This window comes from Haliotis cracherodii, unplaced genomic scaffold, assembly GCF_022045235.1.
Source record: "Haliotis cracherodii isolate W230 unplaced genomic scaffold, xgHalCrac1.p SCAF_24, whole genome shotgun sequence".
Lineage (NCBI taxonomy): Eukaryota > Metazoa > Mollusca > Gastropoda > Lepetellida > Haliotidae > Haliotis > Haliotis cracherodii.
In genome coordinates this window covers 4,809,218-4,823,061 of record NW_027266280.1, presented here as the reverse complement: position 1 = coordinate 4,823,061, position 13,844 = coordinate 4,809,218, and the positions used below count along the sequence as shown (strand labels likewise).

The 13,844-nt window shown below is 40.5% G+C and overlaps 1 protein-coding gene across 1 annotated transcript; it reads right to left on the bottom strand.

Moving 5' to 3' along the window:
- Window positions 1-10,509: 10,509 nt before the first annotated feature.
- LOC139472529 (uncharacterized) lies at window positions 10,510-11,505 on the bottom strand. Its single transcript, XM_071255004.1, has one exon. The coding sequence runs from the start codon at window positions 11,503-11,505 to the stop codon at window positions 10,510-10,512; it is 996 nt and encodes a 331-aa protein (XP_071111105.1).
- Window positions 11,506-13,844: the final 2,339 nt, after the last annotated feature.

Genomic DNA, 13,844 nt, shown 5'->3' with positions numbered 1-13,844 from the left:
TTTATTAAATGACTGACATTTTCAGGCAGTTTTTTCAATGACTGATTCCGTCAGTCAACTTACAAATTGACTAAAATAATCAGTCATGATAAAAATGGAGTAAAAGTGCAGATATTTTTGGAGGATTGACTGAGGAAGTTTACAATATATTTTAGTGAGCCATAGGAACTTAAGAAACCAAGTAAATTCGGATGTCGGGTGTCAAATGGTTCGCAGCCATACATCAGGAAACCCCTATTTTACAGTTGGACAACAGTATAAGGCAAAATTAGGCATCACGTCGACCTGTGAAGCTTATCAATAGAGTTCCTGCTAGATGACATCGTTTGCATATTTGTCGGATTGTAATATCAAGTTTATCAGATTGTTTTACACTATTCATTTGATAATAATCAGTTATGTGTTATTCAGTTGATGTTACTTTTACATATCCCTGTGCTTTGTACATATAACTATTTACCTTTGTGAATAAAATTAAACCGTTTCAAGGATCCACATAGTGTCGATAAAAATCTCACTTTGAATCGTAGTTACCGGCTTGAAAACTGTTTCTTGTCTTAAATATCTCGAATCAGTGAGATTGTGGCGTGAAACAAGTGAATGAATGCCGTGGATTTGTGAATAAACTCAGTGAGAAAAACAATAGTCCTGCTGTCCATGCAAATTGATCTTTGTTAAAATGACCAATCAGCTTCGGAATCACTAATTGCACACTGTTATATCCAAAAGATATTACACTGCATAGTTTAGCCTATTTTGAGAAAGCAAGCTCCCTGGGTCAGTAGGGGAAATGCTATAGAATGGAGAGCAAAAACAAGAGAAAAATCAAGTGTGTTTTCAAACATAGGGAAAACCCGAATAGCAAACTCGCTGCTTAGTGAGTGAGGGAGTTGGGTTTAACGCCGCTGGGTAAATCACGGCGCCTTGGACGACTGGGCCACCCGTGCCCCAACTAGCCACAACTAATGTGAGAGATGTAGATTCCAAAATATAGCGCTGAACATTAGCTATCCAACGGTACCACTAACGATATACAACCAGATATGTTGAATTTGTACAATTATTAAGGTAGCAAAAATGACCATGCTCATAAATATCTACCAGTACTAGATAATCGCTCTACTGTGTGAAAATCAAATTTACAGAAACATGTTCATTACATATACGAGATAACATATATCAGATCAATACATGATAAAAGCATGTAATTAAACCACTCGAGAAAATAAATTACGGGTCACTAATCTTTTAACATGAAGACACCAGAGTGCAGCTACCGCCGGAGTTTGATGAACGGCGATGACACCGGGCAATAAGAGAGGTTACATCCCATTAGTAAGACATCACATTAGTGAGACACCCATTGTAAGACAGTGGAGTAGGTGGGATTAATTAAACAAACACAGCCAGTCTACCCACTTAACAATGGTCACAGCCCATGATTAGCAGATTAATTAATAAGAGTAGGCCAGTAATTCTGTTTGAATATTCTCAGGAAATAAATGAGTTAGGAGCTAGTAGGAGCTTACTCAAAAAGTTGAGATGCATGTTTTGTTAAAACTTATTTATTACACATATAAATCCCCCCTAGTCTACCCCAAGCACATTCAGTTCGCTTGCCTGATGGTCAGTCAGTATTCACGGCTGAATTGGAGGCAATTCATCATGCACTCAAACTCATACCGGAACTCCCGGAAGCAAAGGCAGTCGTCCTATCAGACTCGCTAAGTGCACTTCAGGCCATCAGTGGGAGAAACTCAAACTCCAGGCCAAACACAGTCAACAACATTCTATACGAATATACAAAACTGTCGGACCAAGGGCAACAGGTGGAGCTGTGTTGGATCCCCTCTTACATAGATATTCATGGAAATGAAAAAGCAGACTCACTGGCGAAGCTAGCTCTAGACAAAGCGGATATACAGCCTTTTCCCTTTAGTAAACTAGAGATAAAAAGAAAAATCAAAGCCTCCATAGCAAAAAGATGGCAAGCCCAATGGGACGCAAGTAAGATCGGCAGATGGCTATACAAAATTCAACCCAAGGTCCAACAAAAGCCAAACTCATACTCAAATGAAAGGAAAATTGAAACTGCTACCTCACGCCTCAGACTTGGTCACAAAAAGCACTATGACAAGGTTTGTTCATCTTGCAATCAGGCTGAAACCATTGACCACCTGTTACTAGAATGTCAAGACCATGCCCCAGCCCGGGCTAGGTTAAAACAAGAATTGCAGTTAGATCCGCTATCTGTCATAGATCCCCTAAAGCCAAGAGATGCAATAGCGAAGGCCAAACTAACTCTATTTCTGAGAGATGGACAGCTGCTCGAACGTATATAAACAGAGCAGCCAAGGATAAAAATGAAATCATATCAATATAAGAAAATAGAAATCATATCAATGCAAAAACAGAAATTATGTGAACACCGAACTCACAATAGATATGTGAACCCTTCTCACACACAGGAGTCCCAAAGAGGGACAGGTCAGCCGAAATTGCCTAGGCAGAAGGCGACCTCTTAAACACCTAATGCAACAACAACAACAACCCCCTAGTCTGTGAACATTTCATGCACAATCATGGCAGGTTTGCAGCAGGTTGAGTTCATTACGAGTCAAAGAGGTACTCTCCAGGTCCCCTTTCAGGGATATCTCCACTACAAGAACAAAGTAAGACAAACTGGTACTCACTGGCGATGTACCTTTAAGACCTGCATTGGCAAATGTACAACAGTTGGAAATTTTGTCAGAAATTTCAGTCCACAACCACCCAACGGAAGACACCAGCAGAATCCAGTTCCTTGGCAGCTTAAGGCAGAGAGCAAGAGAAGAACCAACCACTCCTATGCCAGCCCTCTACAACGACGAGGTCTTGAGACATGATCCGGAGGCTGCAGCTGTATTTCCCTCCTTCAGCTCAGTCGGCAGCGCCATGTACAGACACAGCACACACCATCCCGAAACTCCCTAAAACCAGAGCTGAAGTCGACATTGCAGCACCCTGGAGTGAGACCCATGATGGTGAGCGGTTCCTGCTTTTTGCCGACGGTGAAGAAGACAAGATGCTGGTATTTGCAACTGATGATCAGCTTAGAGTCCTCCAGTCAGCTTCCATTGTCTTCATGGATGGTACTTCCTCCGCCTGCCCAGATCTTTGGAATCAGCTTTACATACTGCATGCACGGAAAGGAAGCATTACCTATCCCCTAGTCTACGCATTGATGCCTGATCGTCGGACTACAACTTACCAACGCCTCTTTGCTCAGTTGAAGGTCCACATCCAACATCTACTGAACCAACCATTCAACCCAGAGACATTCCAGGTGGACTTTGAAGTTGCTGCCATTAGAGCCCTCCGGACAGAGTTTCAAGGTTCAGACATCAAGGGGTGTTTCTTCCACTTTACCCAGGCGATTTGGCGGAAAACACAGGAGCTTGGTCTTGCTGTTGGATACAGAGATAACCCCCTTGTGGAACAGTGAATCCGACGAGCGGCTGCCTTGCCTCTGCTGCTTGCTGAGAGGGAAGCGGTGTGGTCACTAGACCGTGACTAGACACAGGTTTTAAGACCAGGTGTCAAAGTGAGTGCGAGTGAGTTGGGTTTTAACGCGGCTTTGAACTGTGTTCCAGTTATATCGAGTTATGCTTGATCTTAGTTGTAGTAGTGTTGGCTATCGATTGTTCTGTTTTCTCAATTTCTCCTCCTTCTCCCCCTTAACACAACAAAATACACAACTACAACATATTGGGATACTGTACGGTGCACTGACTGACCGCAGTTTATTCTTCAACAAGTATTCACATTATCATGAACATCGTCCGCATCAGGAACATCACCAGCATCATGACGATCAACCAACCGTAATTTACATGAATATAGATTCGATGCTTCATATTTTCAACGTGTACATATACACAGGCATCGACGCCTTATTACGTATTCTAATGGCTCGTCAGCGCATACTCATCAGAGTATATCACAAATCCATACTCTCACAACTGGAGTGTTCGAGATTTCAACTATGGATACCGATCCATCTCACAACGTATTATCATGGCTCGCCAGCACAACTTGCAAGCAACGCATAACATCCTGATCATCATATGGACAGCCGCAGGTACTACACACATAAATAATTAAAAATATAGATTCAACCGACGTGTACTCCAATCGGCATCATATATAACCGAACATGTTTAATATAGCCAGCCCAACTGCACCACACCTGAGAATGAAGTTTAAGCTTCCCGCCTTTACTTATATACCCATTACGAAACCAGGTTACCTCCCTTTGTTGTGCTTTCCGACGTTAGGAGAAAATAATTTCGTTCTAATTCGTCCCTCAAACGAAAGAAATTATATTTCTCCTCCTTCTCCCCCTTAACACAACAAAATACACAACTACAACATATTGGGATACTGTACTGTGCACTGACTGAGGAAACAAAGAACGGGCAATTCAAAGCCCCAAAGAAAGAGACACTTTTAATCTATTTTCGATGCTGTCCTTAACATAGCCATCTTTGGCACTCTCGCTCCTCCAGCGACCATGTCGTTTAAACATTCTATCAGGGATGCCTCTATTGGCTGCCACTGTTGCTCCACCTGACCTCAAACTATGCAAACCGTAGCATTTTATGTCACGTACACAAGGCTTAAAGGCTTCAATAAATAATTCCCTCAACCGAGTATAAGACATCGGTTTGTTTTCGACTCTAATTATATAGCCATTACTGGTCTTGGACAGATTTCTGAAAAGATAAGTTTCTGAATTAGTTTCTTCCTTTAATCCAGATTTTTCCAAGAAACATTCCATACACTTCACAGGACACATCTTTGTCCCTGTTCTACCAATAACCAACCAAGCTCCATCTCTGTATATATCGGTCTTGGACCTTTCTATAAACACAGTCATATGAGAATCAAAAAACAACAAATCGCCATGCTTAATATTAAGCAACTCAGCAGAGCGCATAAAACCTGCGAATGCAAGCAAACACATACACACAGTTCTCAAATTATATACATTTTGGTTTTGCATTTTGCAATCAAACATCCTTTCAAGAACTTCAACGGTAATAGGCTCTTTCTTTTTAACGGGTTTAACTAACTTCCGTTTGGCTGCCTCCAACAAATTTATCACCAATGTTTTGTCCGTGGGAGGCACTCGTGAAGAGCAACCTCCTCGTGGTGAGTGCTGGGTAGCGCTAATAGCTCTTCCCCCGTGTGGAACCGTGGCAGAATATTTCCACACCACCCCATTGCTGGTCGTAAGAGGCGACCAAAGTGGGCAGCCTGTTTGCCGTGGGTTGCGTCCCTGTGTCGGCGGAGGACGGGAGTCTGGTGGTTGAGGGCACTGGTTCCAGGAATAGTGTTCCTTTGCCCCATACACCATTTCGACCCTTACTTCGCCTAGACGGGAGGTAGGATGGGCCCGGTCCTATCAATCAGCTGGTCATGCCGAGCCCTGTGCATTCAAAATTGCATTTGCACAAGTTATGTTTCAGAATTGTATTTTATTTGAGGCTTGGCCCTGATTATTCTGACTGATGTCTCAATTTCAAATGTTTGTATTTCCAATGTATGTATTTCAAGTTTGAAATTTGCCTAGAGTCCTATGCCCAGAAGGCGGTGGCTCATGGGCCAATCTGGTAGAACAATATCTTTTGTTTCTGCTTGAGTATATCCTCTTGGTATCCTTGGTGTCGCCTGTCGGAAGCCCACAGGCAGATGGCATTGTCCTTGTTGACACTCCATGGTGGGTGGGGACCCAAGAGGATGAAACGCACTTAATACCAACATGGAACCCCCTTTAAAAAAACGCTCTCATGTATCTCATGACTGGTTTGATTCTGAAGATGTTAGTCCAAGGACTTCTCCTGTTACTGTTGACAACTGGCCTCGATTCTTGGTGATATCTGCTTCGGATGGCACCCCGTTAAAGCTGAACCCCTTTGCAATTGAGAAAGCAATACAAGGCATAGCTGGAGATGTGGCAGATGCCAAAAGATTGCGGTCTGGGTGCTTATTGATAGAATGTAAGAGACAAAAGCAAGCCGTCAATTTGCTCTCACTTCAGTCACTTGTCAGTGTTCCTGTTGTGGTATCCCCACACAGATCTCTCAATAGTAGCAAGGGAATCGTTCGAGATAGAGGGCGATTCCTGGCAGATATGACTGAAGATGAAATTGTATTGGAACTTAAAGGTCAAGGTGTAACGTCGGTGAAGCGCTTTACTGCCAAAAGACAAAATGAAGTTGTTTTAACAAACACTTATCTTTTTACATTTGGATCTCCTAAAATCCCAGACTCACTTAAAGCAGGCTATTGTAACATCAAGGTGGATAGGTATATCCCTAATCCGCTGAGATGTTATAAATGCCAAAAATTTGGTCATGGTTCTAAGTCATGCACTCATCCATCTGCTTGTCATCGATGTGGTGGCAGTTGTGCCGACAGTGCTGTGTGTGATAATGTGCCATCTTGTGTCAACTGCTCTGGGGACCACTATTCCTCCTCAAAGGAATGCCCAACTTGGAAATGTGAAGCAAAAATTGTCAAACTGAAACACGAACAGAACATATCGTTTCAAGATGCTAAGAAACTTGTACTAGCTGAAGCACATCCAACAGTGCCTTCTTACTCAGTTACAGCTTCTAGACCTGTTTCAGGTAATGTTTCAAAAGTTGTTTCAAGGTCTGTTTCCTTTGCATCCATTGGTTGCCAAACAGATTACACTTGGACAAGAACTGAGTCTCCTCAAGTCATCTCACTTTCTCTGGTTAAAACAATTGCTTCTAAAACATCTAGTTCACAGACTACTAAATCAATACCTCCTGCTAACAAAAAAACCCAAACGTTGATTATTCTAAGAATAAGAATAACTTTGATCATGTCCCAAAAGGTCATAGAGATCCAGTCTCAATGTTCAATAGGTTTGGTGTGTTTGAGGACATGGACGTGTCCTCTCCACAAAACACACGTTCATGGAAACTTAACAAGGCAGATTGGCAAACGTTTAGTTCCATGTGCAGTGATGAATTGACCTTCAAAAATTTTACTGATGATCCTGACCCAATCAGATCATTTTCGGATAAATTGATTTCCATTGCCACAGAAACCATCCCCAAGACCTTGATTAATCCACATGTAAAAACACCATGGTATAATGAAGATTGTAGGAAAGCTAGGTAAAATATATATAGGAAAAAGTCTGAAAGAGTGTTTAATAAACACCCCACAGCCAATAATTTAAACTGCTTAAGAATGTCTAGAGCAAAGGCTCGTAGAACAATTAAACAAAATAAACGTACAAGCTGGAAAAAGTTTGTTTCGAAAATAAATTCTCGAACCCCCCTTAATAAAGTATGGAATATGATAAGAAAGATAAAAGGAAAGGGGTCACAGAACAATATTCAGCATCTACAATCTAATCATGATGTATTGACATCAAAACAGGATATTGCTAATAAGTTGGCAGAAACGTTCAGCCAAAATTCCTCATCTGCCAACTATGACCCAAAATTTCAAAAATTTCAAAATCAGCAGGAAAGGAAAACTCTGAATTTTCGGTCTGATAATGCAGAGGATTACAATGAATCCTTTTCGTTGACTGAGTTACAAGAGGCTTTGAACAAGGCTCCTGATACATCTTCTGGACCAGATGACGTACATTATCAATTTTTGAAAAGTCTTCCTGAGCCTTCTCTTTTAACCCTTTTATCCATATTTAATAGTATATGGGAAAATGGTAACTCCCCTCCTTCCTGGCATGAGGCTATTATAATACCTGTGCCTAAACCTGGTAAAGACCACACAGATTCTTCTAATTACAGACCTATTGCTCTGACAAGTTGTCTCTGTAAAACCATGGAACGGATGATTAACCGGCGTCTCGTTTGGTTTCTTGAATCAAATAATCTGATCACAGACATTCAGTGTGGTTTTAGACACAACAGGAGCACCATCGATCATCTTGTCCGATTGGAATCATTTGTACGGAATGGCTTTGTAAACAAGCAGCATGTTGTGTCGATCTTTTTTGATCTTGAGAAGGCTTACGATACCACGTGGAAGTATGGTATATTAAAAGATCGCCACGACATGGGTATACGTGGCCGTATGCCTGATTTCATCACTCGCTTTTTAGAAGATAGAAAATTTAAAGTTAGAGTTGGATCCACATTGTCCGAGATATATGATCAGGAAATGGGGGTCCCTCAGGGCAGTATTTTATCAGTGACACTTTTTAGCATTAAAATCAACAGTCTTGCAAAAGTTTTAAATGAAAATATTGATGGTTCGTTGTTTGTTGACGATTTTAATGTTTCATGCTGTGGTGCAAATATGAATAGCATTGAGAGACAGTTACAGCTTTGTCTCAATAAAATACAGAAATGGGCCTTAGAAAATGGTTTTAAGTTTTCCAAAACTACAACCTGCTGTGTTCATTTTTGCAATAAACGGAAACTGCATAAAGATCCTGAATTGACTTTAAATAATACTCCAATAAAAGTGGTCAAAGAAACCAAGTTTTTGGGTATTACCTTTGATCAAAAGTTATCATTTATACCACACATTAAAAATCTTAAAGCTAGATGTTTGAAAGCGCGTGACATTTTAAAGGTAGTGTCAAATACTAGGTGGGGTGGTGATAGAGAAACACTATTACATCTCTATAGAACCTTGATAAGGTCTAAACTTGATTACGGCTGCTTCATTTATGGCTCAGCTCGTAAATCATACATTCAAGTCCTTGACACTATTCACCATCAGGGTCTTCGGTTGTGTCTTGGAGCATTTAGGACATCGCCAATTGACAGTCTATATGTGGAAGCCAATGAACCCAGTCTTCGCTTAAGACGAATAAAACTGGCATTACAATATATCACTAAACTCCGCTCTCATCCTTCTAATCCAGCATTTAACAATATCTTCAATGCTCCATATCAGCATTTATATATCAGAAATCCCAACACAATCCCACCACTTGGAATTCGCATGCAATCCCATATCAAGGATGCCCATTTAAATCTCTCTGCCATTGCCGAATACAAACTTTCAGAAATGCCTCCTTGGCAATCGATACAACCTGCTGTTAATTTAGAATTAGCGAACCTGAAGAAGTCTGACACTAATCAGTTATTTTATCAACAAGAATTTCATGAACTGAAGAACCGATATTCCTCTTATACCAGTATTTACACTGATGGTTCAAAAGATGATGAAAAGGTGTCTGCTGCAGCTGTTGCTAACAATTATACAGTGTCTATGCGTATAACTGACGGAAGTTCGATATTTACGGCAGAAGCTCAGGCTATATTATTAGCTTTGCAATATATTGAACAGTCTTCTAAAAGCAGCTTTCTCATATTATCTGATAGTTTGTCCTGTTTACAGGCCATCAAAAATCGAAAAGTGGATCATCCATTTTTAGCTGAAATTTTAAGGTGTCATCTCAATTTATCGGTAGCTGGAAAAGATATCATTTTTTGTTGGCTGCCCAGTCATGTTGGCATCAGTGGTAACTGTAAATCAGATTCCTCGGCAAAAGCTGCTCTTAATAAACCAATTTCCAACACAAACTTCCCATATTCTGATCTAAAACCTTCCATCAGACAATATGTGAATGACCATTGGCAAAAAAGTTGGAATACCAAGACTATGAACAAACTTCATGCTATCAAACCATTGATTGGTGGTCACGCACATTCTGGTTTATATCGTCATGATGAAGTTGTTTCGCAGCGATGCCGCATTGGACACAGTTATTATACACATTCATATTTATTGAAGGGTGAAGATCCACCTTTTTGTATACCTTGCCATAGCCCTCTTACTATGAAGCACATTCTGCTGGAATGTGTTGATTTTGCACTTGTCAGACAACGTTTTTATGATAATGTTCGTACCTTATCTGAACTTTTTACCACAGTTTCTAATCACTTGATTTTAGCGTATTTAAAGGAAATCAAACTCTATGATAAAATATAGATTTTTACCTGAACAGTCAGTCTTTTACTTCTGAATGTGATACATGACTGAGATTTTAGTGATTTTCAACATCACTTTTATTCTATTGGTTGCTATCTGATTACACAAAAGACTTTTCTCGCCGCGAATAGCTGCAAAATTGCTGATGCGGCGTTAAGCAATATTCACTCACTCACTCACTTGTCCGTGGGAGTGGGCAAACCAACAATGACATGAAAGTGTCGAATACTATAAAACGCTGACAGCACGGGCGAAAAAGAACCCGACCGCTGTATAACTGACAGCAAATAAAGCGCACAATGCAAGGGAGATAACGGTAACCCTACAGGCATACCGTTAGAAACAGCCCACTTTCTCCAAGCACGGAAACCATACATGTACTTTCTGCACGTGGAAGTCGCTCTGGCATGATTAAGCAGTCCCGGTATTGCTTTGGCTAATTCCTTCACACTCGGCGGTAGCTCTGCTATCTCGTCACCAAACACGGGATCAAAAACACCTGTAACAGGAAATTCAAAACCGAACCCGAATCGACATCATGTTAAAATTTAAATCATAAACACCAAACAGACCATTGCTTTCAACATTTTTATTATCAGAAAACCATTTGATTCTGTGTGACTTCAGCAAAGGGAGAAAACTCTGCAGAACCATATACACTGCCTTTAATTCCCTGTGTGTAGAACTCAACGCAGCTTCTTCCACCGACCACTGCCCATGAGACTGCTCCTCACCAAACTGTACACAATACCCTCCGTAGCCGACACTACTGGCGTCATTGTATACCACTCTCGTTACTATGGACTGATCACACCATATTCTCTCTGTATATTTATTTATCTCATGTAACCAAAACTCGAGTTGATGTTTGCTGTACTGTGTCAAAACAAACTCATTCCATGATGTTATACTCACCGTCTGCATAGACAAAGCCCTAGTCATGAGCTGAGCGACAGATCCTACAACCAAGCTCATGCTTATCACCTGCCCCACGACTGAAGCCACTTTTCTAACCGGGACAATCCCGCTACCTTTCAATAACGGGATGATACTCTGATGTAACTTATCAACCTTCCGACGAGTGATTGATAGTTTCATACACTTCGTGTCAATTATTAAGCCTAGCCATTCCATAACCTGACATGGAGCCCACAAAGATTTTTCACTTTTTGGTACAAAACCGGACTTTATGAGATCTTGCTTGACAGCATTTCCAATAATTGTAGTATTAGCCATAGAGTCACTGGACAAAATACCATCATCAAGAAAAGTAACAATTCTATAGCCTTTGTAACGCCAATACTTTACCAACTGACGGGTCACCTTGGTGAAAACATAAGGCGCCGATGTAAGCCCGAATGGCAAAACAAGAAACTTGTAATATGTTATTTTTGGACCAGTCCCCCATGAGAAACCTAAGTATTGGGTATGAAGAGGAAATATGTCAATATGGTGATAAGCCGAGTGAATATCAAACTTTACAAGCCCATCATTTTTGTTTATGTACATCATGGCTGTCCTCCAATCTTCATATTTCACCGATTGTTTCCATACATGCTTGTTGACCCATGTTAAGTCTAAGATCAGTCTCTTCTTACCTGAAGATTGGATTGACACTGACAAAGGATTAACAAATGTAGGCTTTATATCACACTGCACCACTAAACCTTTTTTGAGTAATTGAGACACAGCCTCTGATACAAACTCTTCGTGCAATCTAGCAGACTTGTTGTTGCCTAAAACCGTATTGGGTGGTGTTGAATAAAACGGAATTTTGTATCCATTTTCTATGATATCAGTGACGTAGTCTGAACTTCCGATTCGACGCCAAAAAAAAATGTTTTGTTTTAGCCTATCCTTCACAATGATTTCTGCATGGCCCTGTTCATATTCAAAACAATCATCAGTCAGTTACACATGATTATCACTATGACCTACGTCATACTTAACTTGTGAGTCAGTTTCTTTATTAATGGGCAGATCCTCCTCCTCGTCCTGTAGTCTGAGCGGGTTGTTGTTCTCCGGACATCGGACACTGACGTCTGAAATGGCCAAATCCCCCACATGAGAAGCACGCTCCACTTGATGAGTTCCTCCGAAAGGGCTGATTAAGCATGGAGAAGCTGTTGACTGCCGCTGGCTCTGCAGAAGAGACAGTAGCACTAGGAGCACGACCACCACGTGGTCTATAGTACGGACTGCGTGCAGAACGCCCCATCTTGGACTTGATTTTCTTGACAGCTTTATTTTCTGCTCTTGTAATTTTCTTGTCGTCTTCGGAGTCGGACGCCACATCTCGTGCAACATAATTATTTTTTACAGTCTCCCATCCACCCTCCGACGTATAGGCAATCTTAATAAGTTTGATTCTCTGCTCGATCCGAGTTTTTTTCCGTCTCAACAAGCTCCGCCGCGTAGTCGTATTTCTTAAATTCTAAGGCAAACTTTAACTGATTTAAATTGTTCAAAGTTTCAGTATTGAATGAGTGTTGTATTCTACAACCTTCTCGTTTCCACACAAATTCCTTTTCAGCTTTCAACTTGGATATCTCTTTGGTCGTTTTCTCAAATTCTTCACGAAAACCCAGTAAACGATCTTCAACTGATTGCGCTATTTCGGCTTTTGATCTTTCCAATTGGCGAAGAATCTCGTCTAACTTCTCCGATATGGGCTTGTCAGCGTCCATGTTTAATATAGCCAGCCCGACTGCACCACACTTGAGAATGAAGTTTCAACTACCCGCCTTTACTTATATACCCATTACGAAACCAGGTTACCTCCCTTTGTTGTGCTTTCCGACGTTAGGAGAAAATAATTTCGTTCTAATTCGTCCCTCAAACGAAAGAAATTATATATATCCGAGGTGAAGCTTACTCGAACAAGTAAATTCGGATTCCAGCGGTCCTACTTAATTACGTCCGGAAACTCTGGAAGAATGATACTAAATAATAAAGTGTATTCTATATAATTGTTTTTGTATTAATTATAATAAAATGCCATTAATAAGGGTGCTATCCCTCTCCTCCCTTGAATCACGAATACCATCATTTTTTTCTCTCTGAGGCTTATTGCTTACCTCAGAATACCAAATACTATTTAACACAAATCTCAAAAGCATTGAGAAAAGCGGTGCGATTTGAAATTAAATTAGTGAAACAAATATCGAAAAAATAAAATATATGAAGACAATATTTACATACACCAATATTCTTTATGTTGAATCTGCGTACCAAATAACATGTTCTTTTATTCGAACTGACGCGGTGGTCGTAACTTAGTCTTTGAAGGCTACAATGTAAATTTGCTTATGTAACAAAAAAGATTGATTATCATGATGTAAATCACTGGATTGTCTGGTCCAGACTCGATTACTTACAGACCGCCGTCATATAGCTGGAATATTGCTGAGTCCGACGTTAAACATCGAACAAACATATACGAGTGATCCGGGTCAGAATTGGTCTTCAGCAACCCATGTTTGTCGTAAGAAGCGACTATGCTTGTTAGAGGCAACAGGCTCGCTGACTTGGTTGATGCATGTCATCGTATCCCAATTGCGTAGATCGCTGTTCATGATGTCACTCGCTGCATAAGTTGTCTGGCCCAGGCTCGGCTATTTACAGGCCGTCCTCATATAGCTGGAATATTGCTGAGTGTTAAACAACAAACAAACAAACAAACAAACAAACAAACAAACATTTTTTTAAACAAACTTGTGTTATTACCATAAGGTCCACTTCATGGCCTATTAAATATTTCTTAAAAAATTTTCGTTGTACTTATTTCGTGGGTGTTTTATTTGTTTTACTGAGAAAGACATGTTTAACTGACTGACTGCAGTGCATTA